Source organism: Siniperca chuatsi, linkage group LG11 (assembly GCF_020085105.1).
Source record: "Siniperca chuatsi isolate FFG_IHB_CAS linkage group LG11, ASM2008510v1, whole genome shotgun sequence".
Classification (NCBI taxonomy): Eukaryota; Metazoa; Chordata; class Actinopteri; order Centrarchiformes; family Sinipercidae; genus Siniperca; species Siniperca chuatsi.
In genome coordinates this window covers 29,037,636-29,061,862 of record NC_058052.1, presented here as the reverse complement: position 1 = coordinate 29,061,862, position 24,227 = coordinate 29,037,636, and the positions used below count along the sequence as shown (strand labels likewise).

Sequence of the window (24,227 nt, the reverse complement as noted above, 5' to 3'; positions counted from 1 at the left end):
TTTACAAGACAAACTCTCACAAAATAATCTTAATTCAACTAATTTTCAACAAAAATATGTAACATCATCAGGACAAAGCTGCTGAAATATAATATTTATATCAAGAATAAAGATTTTTAGGAGGTTTTACAAGAGAAAGTCGTAATATTTCAATAAATTTCATGAATAAAGTTTTAATTGAACGACTCAGGCTCTGACGCCGCGGTGTCTTCCGGTCGGTCCGGTCTGACGTCTCCTTACGTCGCTGCTACGTCACCCCAGCGATGCGGAAGTTGAAGTCACCGTGGAGAACGTAAACTAATGTCAACCGACCGCGTAAAAAAATAAAGAAAAAAGCAGCAGAAGAGAAAGAAGAAGAAGAAGAGGAGGAAGAGGAGACGGAGGGAGCACTGCGGGAGGCGGACGGCTCATCTCCAGCTGCACTTTCACCGCTGCCGGCATGTAACGTAACTTAGCTAGCCGTACTCTGTCATTTAACCGCACACACATCTGTCTGTTACCGACACCGTTACCGTTCAATGGACCCACCGGGCGACTCAGAGTCCGCCTCGGTGCTGCTGTGGTGTTGCATGGGTCGCTAGAAAGCTGCAAGCCCCGCTACATCCCCATTCTTACAGGTAAGTGAACGGCACGCGGAACTCCTTTGGAAAAACATCTAATTTTAAATTATCTTGGTATTAGTTCAATTATACAAATACCGGAATATAACTGAAGGCCTTTTCCGTATTTACTAGCATATCCTCATTATTTCGGCATACATATAATTCCAGCAAACAACCGACTCTTTTAGTAAAATTCCTACTTTTACAACCAGTCCCCTTCAAACGATTGTCTTTTCAAAATTATGGTCCACCCTGCTGAGCGGTGACCAGCAGCAGCGCGAGTCTCTTGGAAAAGTCGACATTTCAGCGAAGGCAGTGCAGCTTGGTCGGTTATATGCATGCCGAACTGAAAAGTACTGCCCTGTGATTTATTAAAGGCTTTGAGTTACACATGGGACGGTGTTCACTGTGGAGAATATCCAAAGGGAGCGTTAAAGTGACACATTTCTGAAAGGAGTTCAGGCGTGCCGGCTGTTCCTGAGAACAGGAGCTTGAAAAAGCAGCAGAAACTGTCAAACATACCCGCCTCCTTACTCTTAAATAAAGTGCGTATGAGCATGTTTTGCATTTTTGTTTTATGGATCAAACTGCACAGATGAATCAGCTGGTCTCAACTGAAGCGTGTTCATCATCAGTCCGGGTCCGGGTCTGGATCAGGATCAGGGGATGTGGAAGGTCGAGCGACCTTTAAAACGACGGGACGCAGGTTTTGACAGCGAGAAGCGTCACGTCGCTAATAAGCTCTTAGAAATAAAACAAAATGAATGCATTTTGGTTAAAAGCGTTTATTTGTGTGTCTTTTGCTCCATGATAACAGTTAGGGCTGCAGACCTGACACCTATTGTCAGTACTGATCAATCTATTGATGATTTCTTTCAGCACAAAATTGGTCTTTAAAATGTCACAAATACTGACAAATGCTCATGATAGATTATCAGGTGCCAAAGCCATGCCGTTTTTTAAAAATGTATTGCTATTATTTTGATTGATTGGCAACAATTCTGATGATAAATTATACATTTCAGTAATTTATCAGGCGAACAAAGACAACAGTCTCTGGCTGCAGCTTCTGCAGTCTGAGTGTTTGCTGTTTTTCTCAGTTTTACATCAAATTAAACCGAATATCTTTGAACAGAACAGCTGAAGACGGAGAGAGAAACTGGACCTTTTTATAGACAAAACAAGGAAATAACTGGTAGCTTAATTAAATTTCACTTTAATGATTTAAATGATCGGTTACTTAAACAACCCCGTCGGCAAGTTTGAGTCCAGTATGTTCAACACGACGGGCCTCGTGAAGAAGCTGCTTCTACTTTTGGAGAAATGGAGTTCGGACAAAATAATCAGTGACAGTAAACACGAGCTTCACGCGGGCGCCGTTTGTGGCAGGGCTGGTCGGTTACGTCCCGTCGTTCGGGGGTCATACTTTTCAAAATAGTTCAAAACGGTCACTAAAGCGACGTTAGTTGCATTAGCACAAACAGAAATGAGTTGTTGAAGGATCAGTTCGGTCTTATTCTCAACAAATCTCACTCAGACTCAAACCAACGCGTCGCTCCGTCTGACTTCCTGTCTGCGGCGCTCAGCTGCGAGCCCATTGGTTCCTGCTGAAGACCTTTAAAAACACAGATCTGTAGTTTCCTGTTTAAAAAGGCTCAGTAGTTTCCTCAAACAGCTGCTCGCTGTAGTTTCTATCAGACCAACAGGAGGAAACAGAGCATCTGTCGGGGACTATTTCCAGCGGCGGATGAATCCACATGTGGTGCTGTAGTGAGTGTTTGGGGCAGCAGGACGGTGTGTGTGGGGCGGAGGCAGAATAAACTACAGTGTGTGTGTTCGTGGTGATGGAGGAACATGTCGCCCGGTGCAGCAGAGCGGCTCGCTGATGTGTTTTAATAGTTTCTGGACGACGGAGGAAGAAGATCCATCAGCTGCGATTCACACACAGCACTGAAATATTTGATTTATTATAAGGATGTGGAGGAAAAGTGTAGTTAGTCTGATGTGGTTTACGTATTGAAACAGATCCAGAGGGCGAAGATGAACTTCGCTTTCTTTATTTGTTCTTTCTATCGTGATTTGTGGAAAAACGGCGTTTAAGTTCGTTTAGAAGACGGAGAGATTTCACCGAAACCTTTTCGGTCGTGTTTCCTGAATATATTCGTGAAGCGCGGAGCCGCAGGAGAGAAGTTACGCAAGATGAAACCCTCCTGCTTCTGTATGATCTGAATCAGATATATAATGTTTTACCTTTATACGTTTGTTTTAATGATCATGTTTCTATTTAATTTCCATTGTGTGTGTCTCTGTGAGGGTTGGTTCATGTAAATAAAACCATTCATTCATTCATTCATTCATTCATTCATCCATTAGGACTCTGGCTCTGTACCCGGGGTTCACCGGCTGTGAGAGAAGAAGAAGAAGAAGAACGTCCGTGTTGCTTTAAGTCGATCTGATCTTCTTCTCTCCTCTCAGACTTCCTGTTGTGTGACTCCGCCTCCTTTAACTGAGGTACTGCAGCACGCGCACACGCAGACACACACACACACACACACACACACACACACACACACACACACACACACACACAGTCCATATGGATGTGAGAGGTGCTCGGTTCAGCAGACTGATTGATTGATGTTTGTTGTTCTGCTGTAAATATTCCTGCACTGTATTTTCTGTTGGTGTGCGTGTGTGCGTGTGTGTGCGCGTGTGTGTGTGCGCGTGTGTGTGTGCGTGTGCGTGTGTGTGTGGTTATGTTAAAGGATCACAAAGACATTTCGGGAGTTTGTCCTGCTGGTGAGTTTATTATCCATCAGAAAACAGGAGGATGTGAGTAGAAATGATGTGTTCAAAGGCCTCAGTTTGCTTCAGATGAACAGTTTCTGTTAATACTCATCCTGAATGGGCTCGAAGGTCGAAGGCCGTCACTTACTATTGGACATTTGAACAGCAGCGTTATTGTCAGATCAACGCTCGTGGCCTCCATCGGGCTCCACCAGCTGAAGCACGATAAACTTCCTTTCTTTATTAAGCCGTGACAGAAATCCCCACTCTGCTTCTGCAGCGCTCCGTCGTCCAGTTGGCGAAGGCCAGGTAGGCGTCACTAACGCAAAATGGAGGAAACTAGCGAGCTGAATGTGAGGACACATTTGGGATTCAACGCCCCAGGTGGAAAAGTTGTGGATAATCGTGCGGCCCCCTCCCTGATCTGCCCAACAACTCCGAGTTTCTGTTTGTGAATATTTTTGGGGGCATTTTTATGGCTTTATTAGCGATTCTGACGGCGGAGAGATATCAGCAAATGAGGCGGGAGAAAAGGGGGAATCGTTGTTGGATCGTCGCTTTTGGAAAGTTTCAGAAATCGTCCGACGGACTGAAGCGGGCCGAGGCCTCGAGAAGACCAGCGACCGTCGTCGATAACGGCAGAAACCAGAAGCTGCCGCCTGGCCGTTTATCGAGGGGAGATAACGGATCTGAGAACAGGTTTGTTAGACCTGCGGTGAATTTGGTTATTTTATAAACCTGGAACTGGATCCAAAATGGAACCGGATAGCCACCCGACCCTAACAACATGCAGGGGTGACGGACCCACGAGGACCCGGAGCGCCATCGGTATTCTCGCCACCGTCTGAGGATCAGTTTCCGTCCGTCAAAGGACTCATCAGGAGAAACGAGCAGCTTTTTAACTGACAGAGAAGAAGAGCCCCGCGGGCGCCTCGGCCGTCCCGCCGTCGTTACGGACACGTCTGATCTGCAACTGTACGGCAGTGCGTTGTGACATCACTGGGGGCGTGGTCAAAAGAGCAAAACGTTCACTGATTTCTTGTTTAATCAGCCTGTATCTCTACTGTAACACTGCATATTGTCCTTTAAAGTAGCTCCAGTGTCCTGTCAGGTCAGCTGACCCCCACCCCCTCCACCTCCTCCTCCTCCACCCCCTCACCCCCAATAAGCTGTGTGCGGCCCTGCCATCTGTTAGAGCTGCTCATCATTGGCTGAAGGAGCCAGGTCTGCAGGCTGCGGAGGATGAGATTGGCTGGCAGGCTGCCTAGAAGAAGGGGCGGGGACATCAGCTGATTGATAGAGATCGGAAGTGGAGGAGGAGGAGGAGGAGGAGGAGGAGGAGGAGGAGGAGCAGCTGAGTCGAGTCAGTAAATCCACGATGAGCCGGCTCTGCTGCAGACAACAAGTGTTCAGAGAGAGAGAGAGAGGAGGGCGAGGGAGGATAAAACGAGGTTACTCTATAACCGAGAGAGAGTGACGGGACGAGAGAGAGAGAGGGGGAGCGGAGAAGGAGGTTACCACGGCAACTCGGGGGACGTCGCTGCAGCGGCGAGGACACCAGGACACGCAGGTAAGGTTACGGCTGCTACCTGTGTGTGTGTGTGTGTGTGTGGACACACGTGTCTGCATACGTGTGGTTTTATAAGTGTGTGTCTGTGTCTGAGTGTGTGCTGGTGGATTGAGCAGTGCATGCTGGGAGGAGGAGGGGGAGGAGGAGGAGGAGGGGGAGGAGGGGGTGTTGGGGGAATCCTATTAGCAGAGTCCAGGAAAAGTAGGGCTAACTGTGTGCTTATCAGTCTGAGACACACACACACACACACACACACACACACACACACACACACACACACACACACACACACTACCTGCAGAGTGACAGTATTTCAGGAATGTTTATCAGCCTCAGTGTTCAGCTTTCGTTTTCATATTTTCGCATCTGAGGATCTAAATAAAGTTTAGTTTGAACTCCTCGGCGTCTCCAGTCGGTTATAATCATTTAGCTAGCGAGGGCAGAGTCCGCTGGACGTGAGCTGTCTGCGGCTTTCAGGCTGTAAAAAGGACTGAATCAGGGCTGAAGCACTTAGTTCATTCATTTCAAACTAGTCTGATTACACCTTTAAGTTATTTACGAACTCAAACCGGTCTCTGGTTGCAGTTTCTCCAATTTATTTGCACAAATAACAAGACAGAAAACACACATAATGCCTTAAAGGGGTGTGTAGTGGCAATTTCTTCAGAATAAAGAAACACTCGAGGCAAATCACTTGTCTCTGTTTACTTCAAGCGTCTGCAGACGGACTCACAGCAGCAAAAACATACATCAGTATAATCTGCTCCGAATGAGGAAGAGCGTCGGTTATTTATCTTCAGGGTCGGGCTCCTCGGCCCGGGGAGACGAGCGTCCCTGAAGTCTGGACGTAACAGTCACAAGGATGTTTTGTAGTTCCACGTCGTCATTATCAGTGTGCTGTTCTCATCTCGCTGTCCAAACAATCACACACAGATGAAGTATCGACGCCAAACAGTTACAATAACATCTGTATGTTATTACATCAGAGAGGCCATTACAATTCCTCCCTTTTTAGCATAAAATCATCTTAGAATAAATGCTAATCAAAATAATTAAGAACAAACGTTAAGTAGGAAAGGAAAAAAATCAAAGAACCAGACAAGTGGGGAACAAGAGTGCTTAGAAAGATACCTCAGCAAAACAGTAACGTCTGAAATCAACATTTTATCAGGGAAGAAGAAAACACACAACATACAAAAATAGAAAAATATAATAACTAATAACTATACAATAATATAAACACAGGATATATTTATATATATTATTGTCAATTGCTCATAACAAGCGTATTATACAACTAAAAAAGACACTTTTCTCTGTTTTATACAACATTAACCTTAAAATCTTCCGACCAAAAATGCAGAATGGAGACGTCACACTGGACTCTGGCGAGTTGTGATGGACATTTTTCACTATTTTCTGATATTTTATAGTCTAAACAATGAAGTGACTAATTGAAAAAATAAACAGATGAATCTATGGTGAAAATAACTGTTACTTGCAGCCTTAGACTAAACAAAGTTTAGTTAAAAACACCCGCTCAGATTAAAATCACTGGATTTGTGAATGGACTCTGGTGTCCCACAATGCAACACTCAACAGAAATGGAGGAGCTGCTAGCAGCTGGAGAGAAGAGAAGGTGAGGTGGCGAGACACTATTTCGCAAAAGGATCTGTGAACTGTACACAGTGTAGGCGTGGCTTAATTTAGACATCACAGCATCGTAATCTGTTATTTCGTCAAAGTGAATGTTGTGTAATACGCCGGTTAAATGAAGCAATGTCCAACCAAAGAGTGAAGTGTTTTTCACTTGTTTTATTTGAGTAGTTTTTGACACTGTCGCAATATTAAACAAGCTAACATTCAATCAAAAAGACAATAATATTAAAACGGAAGAATTTACCATCATACCTATATTTCAGAAGGTTACCTCGTCCACATCCACGTCTCTACAGGAATACATCCCAACATGGCTCAGGTGTTTGTGACTTGACTCCCTTTGTGATTGGCTGGAGTAAATAGATGTTGTTTCAGTATGACAGTTCATCACAGAAGCTACTCTTCCTCAACCTGAGTCTGCCTTAGTTACCGATTTCCTTCATTTCCCAGAAACCCCTTGGAGTGACATTTGGCTGCAGCACATTCTGGTCTCTGTCCTCTTATTTTCTGTGATTTTTCAGCTTTCAGTTTTTGAAAATGAAACCAGGTCTTCTTCTGACAAGCGGCTCAGGAAATCCTCCGCTGACACGAGGTGAAGAAGAAATCTGTTTGGTCTTTGAGCTGTTGCTTTGTGCGACTCCCTCCTGGTGGAAATGTCTCGGTCACAAAGGGCCCTCGAGCAAGGCGTCGTGCCCTACCTGTTGACTCGCTTTAAGCCACGTTAAGTCGCTGTGAATCTTCAGTGTTGTTCTCGGCGTAAACAGGAAGCGTTTGTGTTGTAGATCTTGTCCAAATGAAACCTGATCCGCACAGGAAGTGACTGATCCAGATCCAGTTCTGACCAGATTCAGATCTTCTCACATCTGCTACCTGTTGGTCTCTTTGGGTTTACTTTCCAGTTAGACTCGGCCTTGTTGCCATTTAAAGCTTCAGATGTATAAACTGTGATCACACGTGTTCCTGACCAGTCAACAAGTTGCTTGTTTGTTTTAATTTATTACAGATGTAAAGTGATGTTTTCCAGGCCGATGTAATCCTGCTCCGTCTGTCACGCTCTGAGGAAAAATCAAACAACACATTACTTTCCAGACGTGCGCGGCTCAACATCTGATCCAATCAGATGAACCGCAGCCGGGCTCATGTACATATTTAGTCTTTCTACATACTTTGATGAATTAAAACATTGTAGTGACGCAAAGTTACGGTAATCTGCCGAGTAAAGCGGTGAATATCAGATACCACAGTTTTGGGAGCATGATTTGGAAATGTCGCTCCAAGTTACTTTGCTTGAAGCCGGTTTTGTTGCATATTAAACATCAAGGGTTGGGTCTGTGGATCCGTGGAGAACAAATAAAAACTCTTCGGTCCATCAGCTTGTTGTCGTACCTTTCTTCTTCTCTTTACTCGGACCGCCTGCAGTCTGCTGCAGGGACTCCGTTTAGATTTTCGGTTGCTGCTCTCTGACTCCTGCCACGCTGCCTTGTCTCCATCTGGTTTTGCGACTTAGTTTGATTAGAAATTAATCAATTTATATTGTTTGTGCACTCCATCTTAGCTAGCATGAGACGCTGCAGTAAACTCTACTGCAGCAGTGAGCCGTGTTGCCGGACTGCTGCCAGTTTCCTTCAGTTCAGCAGCAGCATCCAGGAGTTTAGTAAAAGCCCAAATATACATGAAAAGGTTGCGTCCTCATAGTGCTGTAATGCTTTTAATCGCCCCAAATTATCCGACACCTGCTCAGTATTTATTTACCAGTGAGTTAGTGCAGGTCCCGTGTTTGCGGCCCAAACTGCCATCTTGTGTATAAGCAGTGAAGCTGAGTGTTTTAGGTGTTTATGTGTACTGGCAGCATCATCGCGAGCTGCAAGTTACAGCTTGGTGAGCCGCGTGCTGAGCAACACTGCTGCGTTTGTCAGAATATTACATTCGGTTACTTTGATTTAGCAGAAACTTTAGTTGTTGTGTTGGACGGGCTGACCACTCGACAGACGCTGAGGACCGTAGGGTCTGTTGTGCTGTTAAACCCAGTAAATTAGAACAGGCTGTGTGGGCTCCAAGCATACCTTTTTCTGCAAATGTCGATCTTCTCAAAGAGGGTTAAAGAGGACGAACGCTCGCACTGTGTTGGTTAAAAAGTGTAATCCCTCATTGAGGTTTTCCGGGCTCCAGGGTTGAGGGTTCAGTTCCACAGCGAGCGGGACATTCAACAAAACATTCAGCCTTTCACTGTGACTTCATTATTTCTATTTCAGTGATACTAAATTGGCTTTAAAGTGAAACCCTAACTACGCTCACAAGATCATATCCTGCTCCGTTTTCAAGGTCATCAGATTAAAGTCGATGTCACCGTGACAGTGATGAGGACGGATGTCTGAGCAGCAGAGGAGCTAAACTCAATAAACACTGAGAAACTCTTTGAACGGTTCGAACAGTCCAGCAGCTTCTTCCTCTTCTCATGCTGGCTGGTGTTACAAAACCTCCCTTTGATTCTGCTAAAAAGCAGAACTTCACGCTGTGTTGTAATAATGTCCTGTACCAGGTATCGCATTCAAGCTCTGACTTCTGTGTCAGGTACTGAATGTCGGCATCAAGTGTTTGGTCAAACTCTTGTTTACTTTGTTCTTTGATCAGATATTTCCTCATTTAACATTTCTAACTCTACACTACATTGTATTTAATGCTGATGCATTGAGCAGTTTAATGTATTTTGTTAATGGAGGGGGTTAAAACATGTTTATGTTCTCCTGTTAGTACCACCTAGTGTTCCCTACATGAACGTTAGGGGAAAGGTCACCTGGATCACAGGGAAACAAAAACACTTTCCCCCTCAGGTTTGCGTAGGAAACAAGTATTTATGGAGTTATGAGGTCACAAGCTGCCTAGACTGTTCCACCTCATGTACCTGCAGTGTACCTGAGTGTCGCGCATGGCGCAAGTTTGACGTGAGGATGTTCCTGTTTGTCCCTCTGGGATCTGTGTCGCTGGTCTGGGAGGAAGAGGTTTTGACTGGACTCCCATGCGATGCACCGTTCTCCTGGTGCTAATCGTAGCCGTCGGCTTGGTCGGCCTCTTCTGGTTTTGGCCTGCTCTTCTTTTGACAAAGGCTCAGGTTTTGTTTTGTGGGTCAAAGGGTTGATGACAAACTCGGCATCTCCACGGTTGCTTTCCGTGCGCCTCCCAGATGTGTTGCGTCAGTGGGTAACAACAATTCAGACCCATCACTGCTGACCCTCCGGTCCAAAACACGCCCTAATCTAGCAAACCTATAACACCCCAAACTAAGGTACCAAAGTATAGTATTCCTTTGACATTGTACCGAAACTTGCCGAACATATTGGCTCCAATATAAAAGAATGATACCCATGATGCCCTGTACTTTGTAAGAATGCATCTGTGTGTGACTTTCTCTAAAAACAAATCAGCGGACAGCTTGTTATCCCGAGCAGTGGAGGACAAACAGGTCCAGCTCAATATATGACGACAGAAAGGCTCAGGAACCGACCCTCTGTAACCTTTTACATTTTCTGGCTCAGTATGTTGAATCGCCACAGACGTGTGGGACGAGGCATTCATTTGTTCTCCCGGATATTTATTGAATACTGTCACCACACCAGTCAGCACACTCCACGTGTCCACTTGTTGGTTATTGTGTGGTTCTCTATACAGATAAGCAAAGCTTTAAACCAGTTCAGCCTCAAGTAAATAAGCAAATCTCCATATCTGCACAATGGCTAGTTAAACATAATCAGTAGCGAATGACTTCTGTCACTTACTCTTATTAGCAGCAGTGGAAAATATGTTCTATTAAAATGCAATAAATGCAGCATTTGGTAACTACACGCTCTAAACAGATCACTTTGTTCTTATTTAAACTACTTTACGAAACGGGGAGGAACAGCATACTGAACATGATCAGCCTTCCAAAACAGATAATAAACCATACAATTACTGATCGAATGGTTTGGCACTTATAGATCGCTGCACACACACACAACAGCAACAAGCAGCTTCTTAAAACTCCTTATGAACGGTCTCAACGCTGGACGTGTGGACGTCCTGGTGTTCCTCGACATCCCTGGTTCAAATCCCAACAAGGGGTCTTTGCCACATGTCGTTACCGTCGTTATCCCTGACGTTTCCTGTCACCTCTTCGGACTCATGTTGCTGCAAATGGATTCAAATACAAGCCTGAGGTTGTCTTACAGCAGCTGGTGTTGGTTGACATTGCAGACCTCAGCAGCTCTTCTCTGTTCAGTGTTGAACACTCACTGAGACATGCTAGCATGCAGTTTACCACGATCATACAACAAACTGTTTATAGCTATTAATTGGAACAAAACTATTAAGTGCACAGTTTTAATCTTAATGCAGATGTTCAGATTTCAAAGAGAAAATCTAAAATCCTATGAAACATGATGGAAATCATTGTTCATCTGATAAAATATTCATTGAGCAGTTAACACTTTTGATAAGTAATATGTGAATACTGGTATAATTAATTTTATATCATTCATTCATCAGCAAAAACACTTTACTTGTGAAAAATGTCTCTTAAGTGTCACAAAACTACAGTTAAACCCGATGATGTCATTCACAGCTAGGTCATGTAGCAACGTCACAGTGTCTGTATATTAGTGGAAGTTATCAGTTAATAACAGATCGGATGTAATTTAATAACATTACTGACAGATTATACAATAATATGATGTTAGTCGTTTAAAAAAATAATTATTACATGATCAGTTATTACAGAGCTGCTGTTCATGTGACTGAAGCGCTACTGAGATTTAATAAGCCTCATTACACACACACACATCCTTGTGTCAGAATCATAATCAGAAACACTTCATTGATCCCCGAAGGGAAACTCTTTGTTACAGCAGCTCGCCTTTACATCAGTGCACACAGGAGAAAATACTAGCAAAAAATATAAAACACTATAAAAACAGGTCAGAAAATACATTAAGTACCAGGTGGGTATAAGTATAAGATAAAATAAGTGTGAAGTACCAAGTGGGTTTACCGGCTGATGATGATAATACAGTGTAATAATACACTATAATAATATAAGTAATAAGTAGAGGTGCATGTACTGTCGAGTTAAGTGCAGCTTATTGAGATTATTAAGATATCGCACAGCAGTAATGGAGGTATTTACACAGAATATTGCACAATTATATCAAGTATTGCAGAGATGTTAATGATCAATGTCCAGTTTAGTGACTTCGGGTCATACAGACTGACACTTAGAGGGAGGAGTTAAAGAGTCTGATGGCCACAGGCAGGAATGACTTCCTGTGGCGCTCTGTGGTGCATTGTGGGGGGATGAGTCTTCCTACTTCTATCTTTGTGAGGGCCGTCATTGCCAATGCATTCCCTAGCTCCTTAAGCATCGCAACTAAACGCCTAACCATAACCTGTTTCCAACCTTAACCTTCAAACAGCCCCCCGAAGTTGCGAGAAAATGTCCTCACTTTCCAAAAATGTCCTCACTCTGTAGTGTTTCAGTCCTCACTACGTAGCAAGTACAAGCGCAAACACTGTCTCTCACACACACAAACACACCTCGTTACAGTAGAATCTGCACTGCCCTTGAAATTGCCCTTGAATTTACATCTGTGCTGTTATTATCCAGACAGAGAGCAGTTGGGGGTTCAGAGTCTGGCTCAAGGGCACTTCAGCACCACGCACATCACGCTGTCGTGATCAAACCTGTGATCTTATCTTTTGTTTCTCTTTCTCCAGTAGACTTTTACTGCTGGGAAACTTACAGCTGTTCTGTGTTTCATTTAGTCATCGATGAATCATCGTCACAGTGATTCACTGTTTTATTTTATTTATATAACACTCTTAGAAACAGCGTTACGATGTGCTTTACAGTAAAACAAAGATAATCTAGAACAGATTAGAAAAAAATCTAACTAGAAAAGGCCAAAAGGTTGAAAACTGCAGTCGTAAAAACTATAAACAAATAAAAATGTCGTAGAATGTTAATTCTTTGCTTATGCGATGTTGTATGGGAGTTTAAGCACTTAAAGCAATTGAAGTTGAATCAGTAAACAGTTTGAAGTGAAAGGAACTAAAGTGTTAAGGTGTTTCTTTCTAGTTAAGTGTGATTTCTGAAAGAACGTGAAATTTCAGTTTCAAGTTCAAGCCTTGTAGGCAGTTGACTTGTCAGTGTGTATTTAAACACTGAAAGCAGTTGAAGAGCAGCGGTTGAAAGCAGTGGTGCTCCCCAGTGGCTTGTTGGGACTCGTACCACATAACCGCAACATCCGTGGGTCGAGTCTATTTGATATATATTATATTATAATATATTTATACTATTTGATAATCGACAAATTGTTTCAGTCATTTTTCAAACGTTTGCTGGTTCCAGCTTTTCAAATGTGAGGATTTGATGTTTTTCTATGTTTAGTAACTGAAATATCTTTTGGTTTCTCACTCTTGGTCGGACAAAACAAGCAATTTAAGGATGTTGCTTTGTATCATGTCCTGTGGAGAAGCTCAGTTTGATTTTGATGTACCTTTATTATTATAATTGTTTTATGGGGGGTGACTTCAACTCATGTCCTCAGTATTTCTAAAATCTTGGCGACTTCCCTGAGCTGTCAGAGATCAGGACTCTCTATCTTATCTTCCACAACTGTGTGTATGATTTCCTGCAGGCTGTTGTGTTTACATGTGACTCCTCGTGATCTAAACCGCTGACCTCCATCAACAAACAGCACAGAAACTTATTTCTCTTCCTGATTCGCACTGAGGAAGACGGCTGCAGATTTACCGTAAAAGTCTGGAATAGACAAACAGCGAAACACAGATGGAAACTGTAGACAGACAACATACAGCAAAGAGCCAAATAGATAAATAGAGCCACAATCAAAAAGTATAAAGTAGAGCAGGAGAATGATGACAAGAGTATATTATTTAAAATTCAAATTTCACTTCTAAAAAAGCCCGGAGAACAAAATATAAAATCAAGAAAAAGAGTTTGACTGTAAGATGTGAAAGGTTTTTGTTGGTGTAACCTGCAGATCAGACAGCTTCGTACGTTGGCTGTTCTCACCTGAACACCTGAACTCCAAGCTGCTTTTCGTCATCTATTAATAGACGAATCAAACTCACATGAGTCACTTGCGCCCGCTGGCCCACATGTTCCTGCCACCATGTTGGAGGATGGCCAAAGACATGAATGGACATGTAATTACAAACAAGTGGTCTAAGGATCAGAACAGGAGATTCTTTTACAACTTGGTTCATTTACAGATTGGTGACAAATGAAAGTAAAACAGATGTTGTTCCACCACGACCGCCAACAGCTTCAGTTCCCTTTTGCCCATACATTCTCCAAGAAAACCTCTTAAATGACCCATAGAACATCTTAAAGGTCCCCTTGTAAATATTCAATGACCACTAGAACGTCTTAAAAGACTCTAGAACGTTCTTATGGGACTCCTAGATCCTTCTCAGTGACCACTAGAACCTATTATTATTAAAGGACCCCTAGAACATCCTACATGACCCCTAAACCCTCCCAAATGACCACTAGAGCCTCCTAAAGGACTACTAGAACCTCCTCACTGACCACTAGAACATCTTAACTCCTAAATTTCCTAAAATTTAGGAGTCCTAAAACCAGAACCCCTTTAAGGACTGCTAGAACCTCCTCAATTTGTCCTAAAGTACTCAAAACCTCCTCAGTGATCATTAAAAACCTCTTAGATCCCAAGTCTGTCCTTAAGTTCTCCTAGATCTTCCTTAATGACCACTAGAACCTTCTAAATGACCCTAGAACCTCCCTAATGACCACTAGGACATCTTAAAGGACCCCTAGTACTTATTTTAGACGGGGCTTATTTATTCCAGGGGCTGATGTAAAGGGTCTAGGCTTTATCGTTAGTATGTTGTTTGTAATGAACACTGTGAATTCAAAGGAACGCTAGCAGCACTTAAGACTGATAGTCTTGTTTTATTTGGTCTTGATTTTTATTGCTCGCTGGTCATCACTGTTTTGTTTCCTTTCTGCACTTCCCAGTGATCACTTATCAGACAGTTTTGATGGGTCTGCAGTATCTTCCTTGGATTTTCAGTTGGTACCTTTTCAGTTTCTTTAGTTGCATATGTATTTATGTTAGTTTGTCCCTGCACATGTGAGTGTCGGAACAAACTATTAGGCGCACCATACTGTATAAGGCAATCCAGTAAACAACAACACAATATTGTATCAAAAAATGACTAACTCACTGAACATTACCAGATCTGTTGTATTGGTTAGCACTGGACAGTGGATACTCTGAATGTTCATTAGTGATTGAATTGAAAGCTTGGCTTCATCTCGAGAGCATCAGTACTGTGAAGAAAAATCATTGGTTGTCCAGGTTCTCCCTGAACTTTTCCAAAAACTGAACTTTTAACTTTCTTCAAACCAAAACTGGTTTAATGAGCAGATTTCCCCACATTTATCCAGCTTTAACACTACAAATGTGGCCGTCCGTAGTGTTCCCTCGTGTTCCCTAGTGTGACTTTCCCTCTGCCTCTAATGAATAAAACATGAGGTCTCTGGTTTCTGATTGTAGCAGTGGACCAGTTTGTCTGAGGACACTAGTTGACCCACATAGGAGATTCACAGAGGACGATTGAAGTGTTAATTAGCTACAATATGTATGGCTAGTAGGGTGGAAAACTTCATTTAGTTACACCTTAGAACATAAAAATTACATTTATTGTTGTCACTTTGCAAGCGCTTAAGAGGCAACTCAGAATTGTACTATCAATAACTACTGGTGATATCTGGAATCATTTTAGTAGAAGGACTTCTAATATATGGTTGAACTGTATTTTAGAGCTCTTACCTTTAACCTGTAACTTATTAGCCACAGCAGTTTGTTTATTTTACATTCAAAGCCCTGCATCAAAGCACACAACACTAACAATAACCTGTATGTGTGTTCAAATGTATGTATGTATGTGTGAGAAGGAATATTCTACTGAGGGACCTTAAGGATTAGGAGTGCCTGGACCTGGGTAGGAAGAAGCTGAAGATTTAAAGTTTCAGCATACTTTTATCTAGCTCCACTTTACTTTGCAAATGATCTTGTTTCTATTGCCATCTGCTTTTTGGTGATATGGGAAGGCTGTTTGTCATGAAAAGGGTGTTGAGGGTGGAGATCTTGAAGAAAGTTAATTTATGAACTTAAAAAGCTATCTGTAGATGATAAACGGTGTAATATTAACTTCTCTGTAATATTAACGTTGTCTATCTCTGCTTCCTTTTGCAGGTTGAAGAGATTATGAGCAGATGGAGGACAGACCTGGTAGTCCAGTTCTACCTCTGACCCTCATCAAACAGTTTGGCATTTTACTGGATACCAGGAGGTCAAGGGACCCTATGTTCAAATAGCCAAGGTCCACAGAAAAAGGAGGATCAGGGCATTTAGGTGCCAACATGTCTCAGGCAGGTAAAGTCCTCCACCTGTACGTTGAGGTGAGGGCTGTTGCTGAGGAGGAAGGGAAGGTGCCGGGAGGAAGAGATGATGGGACTGGTCATCTGATGCTTCAGTGCCCAGATGTTCTCCCTCACTCCCAGAGAAGCTCCACCCACTCCAGCCCCAACCGCAGTCCAGAACTTTCTCCAGTCTCTCAGCACCAAACCGGGGTTGGAAGCCACAGCTCACCTCCCTCAAAGTCCTCCTCCAGGCACTCAGTCAGCTTCCAACTTCAAAACCCTGATGCTACAGGGTCTCCCACCCAGGTCCACCGGCAGGATTTGTTGTATGACAGTTTCAGTCAATTACTTCAGGTCCTTGCACCTGCAATGACTAGTCCAGGCCAGCATGGCTCACTGGGACGCACCCGTTCCTCTGACATGGACACCTACCGGGGAAGGGTGCCTATCTCCCCATTGTCTACATCCTCTGGCAGGCTGACTGTACCCTCCACACCCACCAGCAACCGCAGATCCTATGAGGTCCCAGGGGTGGGGGGTGAGGAGGGGAAGACATCTGTGGTGACCTTTGGCTACGTAGAGAAAGCTAACGTTCACAGCATGGGGGGCCGCCGTACCTCTGTGTGCCAAAGTGATTTGGTCAATCCATTTAACAGACTGGAGGGGCAGCTGCTGCGGAAGAGGCTGAGTGACCCAGTGTGGTACAATGGTCAGCCAGGGCAGGGCGATCCTTATCGCAGTCACCCCTACCCATCTAAGAATCAGTCCCCACAGGGCTCGCCTCACATGCAGAGTGCTAGCCTGGACGCAGTTGCCAGAAATGCCACCTACAGGGCCTTGGAGGAGTTTGGATCCCCAGAACTCAAGCGCAGATTTTCTTGTCACAGCCCGAATTGCAGCCCGACCCTGCCACGGCACTACCAGTCCCCTCGCTGCCGGTCCTGGGCGGGGTCACCTGTCTTGCCTCGCAGCACCCTCACCCTGCCATCCAAGGCCCAGCTCCTGGAGTTGGACAGGGGAGTCTGCCGTAGTACAGTGAATGGACTACCCAGAAGTCCTGCCTCTGACCACCTGTGTGCCCACACTGGGTACTCCTCCCACACAGTGGCTCCAACCTCAACTCTTCGCTCTTATGGCCTTCCCCAAAGCCAGCAGAGGCCATGGGTGGGGGACGAGAGCCCCAGGTTGTCTAGCAAATTTCACCCACCTTTACCTGCAGGGAGACCCACAGACATCCAGCATGAGATCCCAACTAGCATATTCCCCATCAGCAACCATTCCAGGACTGGCTACCAAGCTAGTGCGAACACCCAACACAGTGTTAATAGTAGTTATAGTGCTAACATCACCAACACCAGTCATAATGTTACAGACAGTATACACTACAGTCCTAATGATAACTCCAACTTATCCAGCAAGACTCACTACAAATCGTCACGCTGCAGTAGCAGAGCCAGTGACAGAGTCAGCCCTACCAATGGCAGCAGAAGCATCTCCCCATCCTTAAATGCAGAAGTGGCTGGTAAGTTAGCTGTGGAGGCTGCCAAACTGTCCAGCATTTTTGCAGACAGACGGACTCCTTCTCCGACACTTTCTCAAACTGAGTCACTAAGGTCAGAGAGCCCCAAGACAGGAGGGTCATTCCTACGAGAATCCCAACCTTATGCCGCTCTTCATGGGCGAAGCTCCCCTGAGCCTCTGCAGGCCAACAACCAGAACCACAGACGGAAAACGGATAAAGCAGTATCTCAAAACAAACCAGGATGTGTCTCCCCTCTCTTATCCCAGAAAGGCCTGTCTTCACCAGCATCTCCAGCCTTGCCGGCTAGGTTACACCGTGCAGCCACCTCTCAATCATCAGTCTTGGACCCACGGCAGCAACAGGGTTCATCGCCCACTAAGGACGTGTCTGCCCTGCACCGCTACCAGCTGCCACAATACACTGGAGACCATAAATCGCCTAGCATGGAGCCAAGGCAGTATGATCACCTCTTTGATAGATCACCTAGGGACAGCCCTGAACTCTCCAGGAGACTTTTCTCCAGCCAAAACACGGAAGCATTCCCTGTTAGCTGGACCTCCAGGCACCAGGAGTGGAGGGAGGCTGGACCAGTCCAGGATGGGGATGAACTCTGTGAAGAAAACTTCAGACAGTCAACCTCTGGAATTTACACTCCAAGCAAAGAGGAGTATCATAGGAAAGTCGGAAAAGACAAAGGAATAAAGACATCAGTGCAGGGGTACCAGAGGCCAGTTATTGGCGTGTCCAAAGATCAGAGAGAGGAGGTTCAGGATCACAGCGGAGCTACTGGGACATCCTCTCAAAGCTCGAGTGGGGTAACGGGCAGCATGGGAGACAGTTCCCAGCTGGACAGAAACGACAGTCTGTCCCCCGAAACCTCGAGCCAGTCCAGCCACGATACAGCAGACACCGGCTCAGGGATACAGGTCGGCTGGGTGGGAGGGTGATGAGGGTTTGGTTGTATGTAAATGGATCTGTGTCTGTGTGTGTGAGGAGGTAATCGTGTATGCTTTGGATCTGTGTGGCCATGTACTGTATGTATGTGTGTGTGTGTGTGTGTGTGTGGGCCGGGTGGGGTTGTCTGTCTGCAGAGTTGAACGATGAGTCATCCCATCATGTCATGACATATTGTCACTTACCTCAATAACAATAAATATATAACAGAAATCCAAAGTTGTTCCCCTCCAGTGAGTTAGTTTCTGTTCCTCAGTGTATTTTCTTATGGATGGTTTCTATCAACAGTCTTTCTGAAACTATCTTCTATAACAAATATAAAAAACTGAGTAGCTTGTTAGCATTCAACAACTACAGCAACTACACGAGTCTTGGGCTAGCACTTCTAGGTCTGAGACTAATGGGATATGGTGTTTAATGCCAACTAAACTAGTTTTCTCTTCATCAGAACATTACAGCAATATAAACTGGTTCACAGTTTTTCTTCAACTCCCAGACTGTTGGATGCGCCTCTTTGTTTTGGCAAATTAGTTATTAAAATCATACATAAGTGATATTGTTCAGAAGAGACTTAAAAGTTTTAATATGATGCTGTTTGTCCACACTCTCTTGTCACCTCGCATTCCTACTGTCTCGTGAAGCTGGGAGACTTAAAACGTTAAATTACATGAAATTTTAATTCTCCTTAAAGAAGTGAAGGTGCAGTGTGCATCAAAACTCCTCCCCAATTTTCAACATTCAATCTACTGGAAGTATTCGTTAGGGTTTAGTTTGTTACAGCAATTCAGAGGAGGTGAAACACGAAAACATGTGCACTAATTGACTTTTTCACACTTTTCTGTGATTGTGTAACCACTCAGTGCTCAAAGCACTGTAAAGAATATGTTTTCATGGAATGGAAAAATCTTAAATCAAGAGATAATGCGTAAAAATGCTTTAACTCTTTCTGATGCCCTGACGTGGATTTTTAAAAAATGTATTTCTAGTTATAGATAATTTCTGTGAGAAATACTGTAGAAGCACATTATTTCATTACTCTGCTGTCTTTCCTCCTCACGCAGTCGGACGGTGGATCAGCGACGACTCCGTCCTTGCGATCGCAGAAGATCGCCCGAGCCAAGTGGGAGTTCCTGTTCGGAGGGCAGACGGAGGAGAGTCGCTGCAGTAAAGGTACTGTAGGACTCTTTTCATTTCTATTCATGTTTTTAGAGCATCATTTTTTATTGATGTTTACATTTTGGTAACAAAATAAAACAAATTTTGACTGATATTGATTGTTCAATTAGTTAATTAAACCAATAGTTCTTAAATGTTTTTGTCTGACGCACGGACACTGCCCGATGAAATGAGCCCAAGTACTCCACCATCATGTAACCGTCATTGGAACTGGATGTTATTTAACACCGCTATTTATATAAAAGTGCATATTATTATATATTGTTATTTTTCTTACAAGTCAGCGATCCTAGAATTGTTGATGTTTAGGCTTGGTCTATTTTATTTATTTTTTCAGTAGGCACTAGTATCACTTGACATTTCAAACCATTTATCCATTACTTTAAACTCGCTATTTCAACTCGCGCTTAGCGCTTGCTAACTACTTTTCAGCAGCGGTGATCGGGTTTTGACTCCGGCTGGAAATCACTGATTTAAGGGTTGTCAAACTTAATGCTCCATGGTCTGCATCTGATTTTTATTCAAGGTCAGAGGTCTTGAACGATTGGCGATAACAAAATAACATTTCATCAGCATACATTCAAGTTCAAGACAGTCCAGATAGTCAAAATACATTCAAGCCTAGTGGGAGAAATGGCATTGTTTGCCAGCAGTCAGTGGCTTGAAGGCACAAAAGGTGTGATTGCCAGATGGAGACACTGATCCAGATGTTCATTGGTCAAGCAGCTGCGGTATGAGCTCATCGTGGAGAAGGGTCGCACCTGTTTACATTAGTTCTACCTTCCAGCAGGTTAAAGGGCCATTCTGTCTTTTCCCTTGTATTGTTTCTCCACTCAGTGAAGTAAACAAGCATCAGAAGCTCTCAGTCTAATTCTAAGCCAATTAACTGAAGCTTAACATCAGCTAAAACAGGTCTTACCTCTCAACTCTACTCACGAGTATTACTACACACCACTACTCACTTCCGGTTCTATATTTAGCTGCTTTTTCCGACTTGTTCACTTTGACACTAGTGAGCCAGAATTTGTTTTAATTAACGGAAGTCATTGGTGTTTGCTGGCTGTGGAAATGTACGGTCTCTACTTACCCTAAAGTACTCCCAACAAAATTCACAGTGAGATATAACGGGTGTCATTTATTTTGTAGAACAAAATGTAAAGTGCTTTTAAGCTCATGAATCACAAAACTTATTTTCTACATTCATTGAAAAAACATCGACACAACCTACCACTAAGATACTTGATGGTATTAATGCACTTCTGAGTTAACTAAACTGAGCCCTGTAGTATTTGTGTCTTGATTTATACTTATATACCGAATATATATACACGACTACATTTAACTAACCACGTGGAAACAAATGTACTTTTTTCTCATTACTTCAATCTTAGTTTGAATCTTTTCACCAAAAGTGTTCATGTTATCTCGCAAACTGCTCATAAATGCTCAAATTAGCAGATAAATAAATGAGAATGAGAATGAGAAATAAACTGAAGTTCTCTATACTCATCATAAATCATCAATTTACAGATTTTATTTTATTGTTTATGTCAATGTCTTACGTGCTACAGATCAGGTTATCCCGATGCGACTTGTCACTCTAATCTAGAGCAGATAAAAATACGGACTGAACAACTGCTTCAAAAGGAAAGCTTATCTTACAAAAATGAAAACCTCATTTGCTTTTGAGTAGTTTCATGAGGTTATCATTGTGAGTATGGAAAGTTTATTTGTCATGTAGACATATTCCAAGATATTTGTATGAAGAGGCCTTTTCTAATTAAGTTCAGTCTAGTGTTATCTAATGAGTAATGTAACCTGCCTTTTGTAGAGACTAGAAGGCCGACATCGATATTTGATGATTTAAAAAATCAGATAACGATATATCAGCCGATTGTTCTGAAGCCCTGATTGTAAAAGGTTATCATACCAAGTCCAAAAAATAACTGAAGACATGATAAGTAATACTGTTAGTTATATAATTAAATGGAGTGTAAAAAGGTGCATGGTTAAAAAAAGCAAAACGTTTTTTGTTTGTTTTTTTCTCAAAAAGTTGCCTCCAATAAATCGTTGCAGTTTTTGACTAATGGTTTCAGCTGACATAAACACGCAAACATAAACAAGCATTTTTGATAAGAATCCCTTAAATTTGGTTTTGACCTACATACGTAGAAACCGTGAACATTTCACAATGTAAAAATAAACTTGTCAGCGCTCTCTGGTGGACAAACTCTGTAATGGAGAGTTTTTGAATGACCTCAAACATATCTTTGATGTTTCTCCACTGACATTTACTGTTACTTATCTGCCGGCATAAACACCACTGCTAATATCGGCCGATATATATTGGCTCTAGTACCGACTGGGCGTGATTTCTGGATAAGGTCATACTTACATTATGTATTTTGAATTGGTAAAAAGATAACTGAAGCGTGTGAACGGCAGTTTGGAGGTCAGTAAAAGCTCGATTTAGACAACAGGCGACTGTTTGTTTACAACTGCATCATCTGCATACAGATGTGTCTTCACCTGGCTTGGCCAGATGTTCCTTCCAATATTGTTTTGTAAAAATAGACAACAGAACATGTTGTAGTATAGAACCTTGTTGTGATCTTTACGACTTCAGACTTGCAGTTGTCAACATAAAAATCAACGCGCTTCTTTTCTCCTGCAGACGCTCCGTCCGCGACGCCACCGACCAGCGGCTCGCCCAGCCCCACCCCTCCCTCCTCCCTCGACCTGAAACCAGCCAATCAGAGGAGGGGGCGGGACAGCGAGGGTCAAAAGTTGTCGCATCACGAGGTGCGGCAGGTCGAGGTGGAGCTGGTGACCCCCGACCCCCGAGGCTCCACCCCCAAGACGGGCATCATCCGGCAAACCATCAAATACTCTCGAGACTGATCTGGACGCCGTGCCACTGCGGTGCTACAGGGAGACCGACCTGGACGAGGTGATCTGATTTCATCTGGTTCGTCTCATCTGCAGCGTCTTAACGTTCATGTATATTAAATATTGCTTATTACTGTGTAGGTGATGCGGGCGGAGGCCGAGGCAGCCGAGGAGGCGGACTCGGCCTTTGGGAGTAACCGCAGCGTCCTGGGAAATTCCAGCTTCAGCCCAGCCGACGCCTCCCCGAAACCCCGGACAGGTGGGAGGAAAGAGGAGGAGGAGGATGAGGAGGAAGAGGAGGAGGATGAGGAGGATGATGAGGAGGAGGAGGAAGAAGGAGTGGTGAGCTGGGCCAGTGTCCGGATGCTGGGAGACAGACAGAGACAAAGAGCCACGAAGGAGGAGGACGAGGTGTTCGGTCTGCTGCTGAAGGGGTGAGAGGTCACACACGTTAAGCGCTTTATTTGAATCCACCAATTACATTAAAGCAGGGGTTCAAAGTCTGACACTGTGGGACAGCTACAGCCCTCCCAATGACGCCCCCTCCCTCTTACTATTTGGTTGATAATCAAGCTCTGAGTTTTGAAACTACTATTAAACAGGAAGTGTAATGTTGCCATGGATTCACCGAGTTACGCTGTGGCCTACAGCTTTAATTAGCCTGTATCTGTTCACATTTAGTCAAACTGGCCTCATTAAAGCAGCCGAACCAGCAGTCAGCAGCTCCTGTCTGCAGTGGACCCGTGGACGGACAGACAGCTGTCTCTGGATCACTGTGAGACTGAAGGAAACTTAGAAACAGCAGGATTCTCAGGCAGGTTCTGCAGTTAAGAGCGTCTTTTTTTCTATGATTTCTAAGCGGATTCATGGACGTTTATTTAGGATGTGGGATCATGTCTGTGTTCAGAGTTATGACTCAGAGAAGGAGTCTGATTTTTGTCGTAAATTACCAACGAAAATGGGGAGCTTAATGTACCTTAATGTCCTCCATGAGCTGTGTGTCACAGCCACTGCTGAAGCTTCAAAAATCAGCAAAACAAACTACAATAACTAACTTCTCGTTCATCCACCTGTCCCTTTAATCTCACGCAGCTTTTTTTTACCTCACGCCTCCCCCTCCACACCCCCGCGACTCCCCTCACAGTTTGAAAACATCTGTATGCAGGATTCAAATATTTACAGATGTTATATACATTCACGGACACTGAAGGGGGAAGACAACGCTGCCTGCTTCGCACAGCCAGACTATCTGTTACAGCTCTAACAGTCAGGTAGCCAATAAGACATTTTTGTGTTTAACAGCATATTAAAAACATTTGTGGCCCATTTATCATCAGTGTGGTAACAGACACTTTGTACAGTAGCTTTAACTTAACTGGTTTAATGACTGTACTACTCCATGCCGTCTCATATTTGTATTTCCCGACTGGAGTCGGCAATATTAGCAGCAGGAAAACTGTCTCAAAGTCTGACTGGTCCTGTTTTCCTGGGTGAAATTGTGTCACCAACTTGGCATCACCAACAGATGTTTAGCGATTGGATCAGGAGGATAAGCAGTGGGTCTGATTAGTATACATGTATGGGCTCGTTAGCCTTCTGTTAGCCCCGCATGCAGCCCAGAGA

General features: G+C 43.7%; 2 protein-coding genes across 4 annotated transcripts in view; both read left to right on the top strand.

Moving 5' to 3' along the window:
* The first annotated feature begins 214 nt into the window (after positions 1-214).
* LOC122884250 lies at positions 215-22,616 on the top strand. Of its 2 annotated transcripts, XM_044213908.1 has the most exons (4): positions 4,626-4,959; positions 15,897-18,511; positions 19,601-19,709; positions 22,390-22,616. In XM_044213908.1, the coding sequence occupies exons 2-4, from the start codon at positions 16,064-16,066 to the stop codon at positions 22,614-22,616; spliced, it is 2,784 nt and encodes a 927-aa protein (XP_044069843.1). In that variant the 5' UTR covers positions 4,626-4,959; positions 15,897-16,063. The 2 variants fall into 2 exon arrangements, 1 of the variants encoding a protein (XP_044069843.1); XR_006379850.1 differs by lacking the exons at positions 4,626-4,959; positions 15,897-18,511; positions 22,390-22,616 and adding exons at positions 215-617; positions 2,976-3,113.
* Positions 22,526-24,227, top strand: part of LOC122884254 (PH and SEC7 domain-containing protein 1-like) — a 55,341-nt gene continuing 53,639 nt past the window's right edge. For both annotated transcript variants that reach the window (XM_044213917.1, XM_044213919.1), the window contains exons 1-2: positions 22,526-22,665; positions 22,746-23,038. In XM_044213917.1, the coding sequence (XP_044069852.1) occupies positions 22,749-23,038 (290 nt within the window). In that variant the 5' untranslated portion in view covers positions 22,526-22,665; positions 22,746-22,748. The remainder of the gene's footprint in view (positions 22,666-22,745; positions 23,039-24,227) is intronic.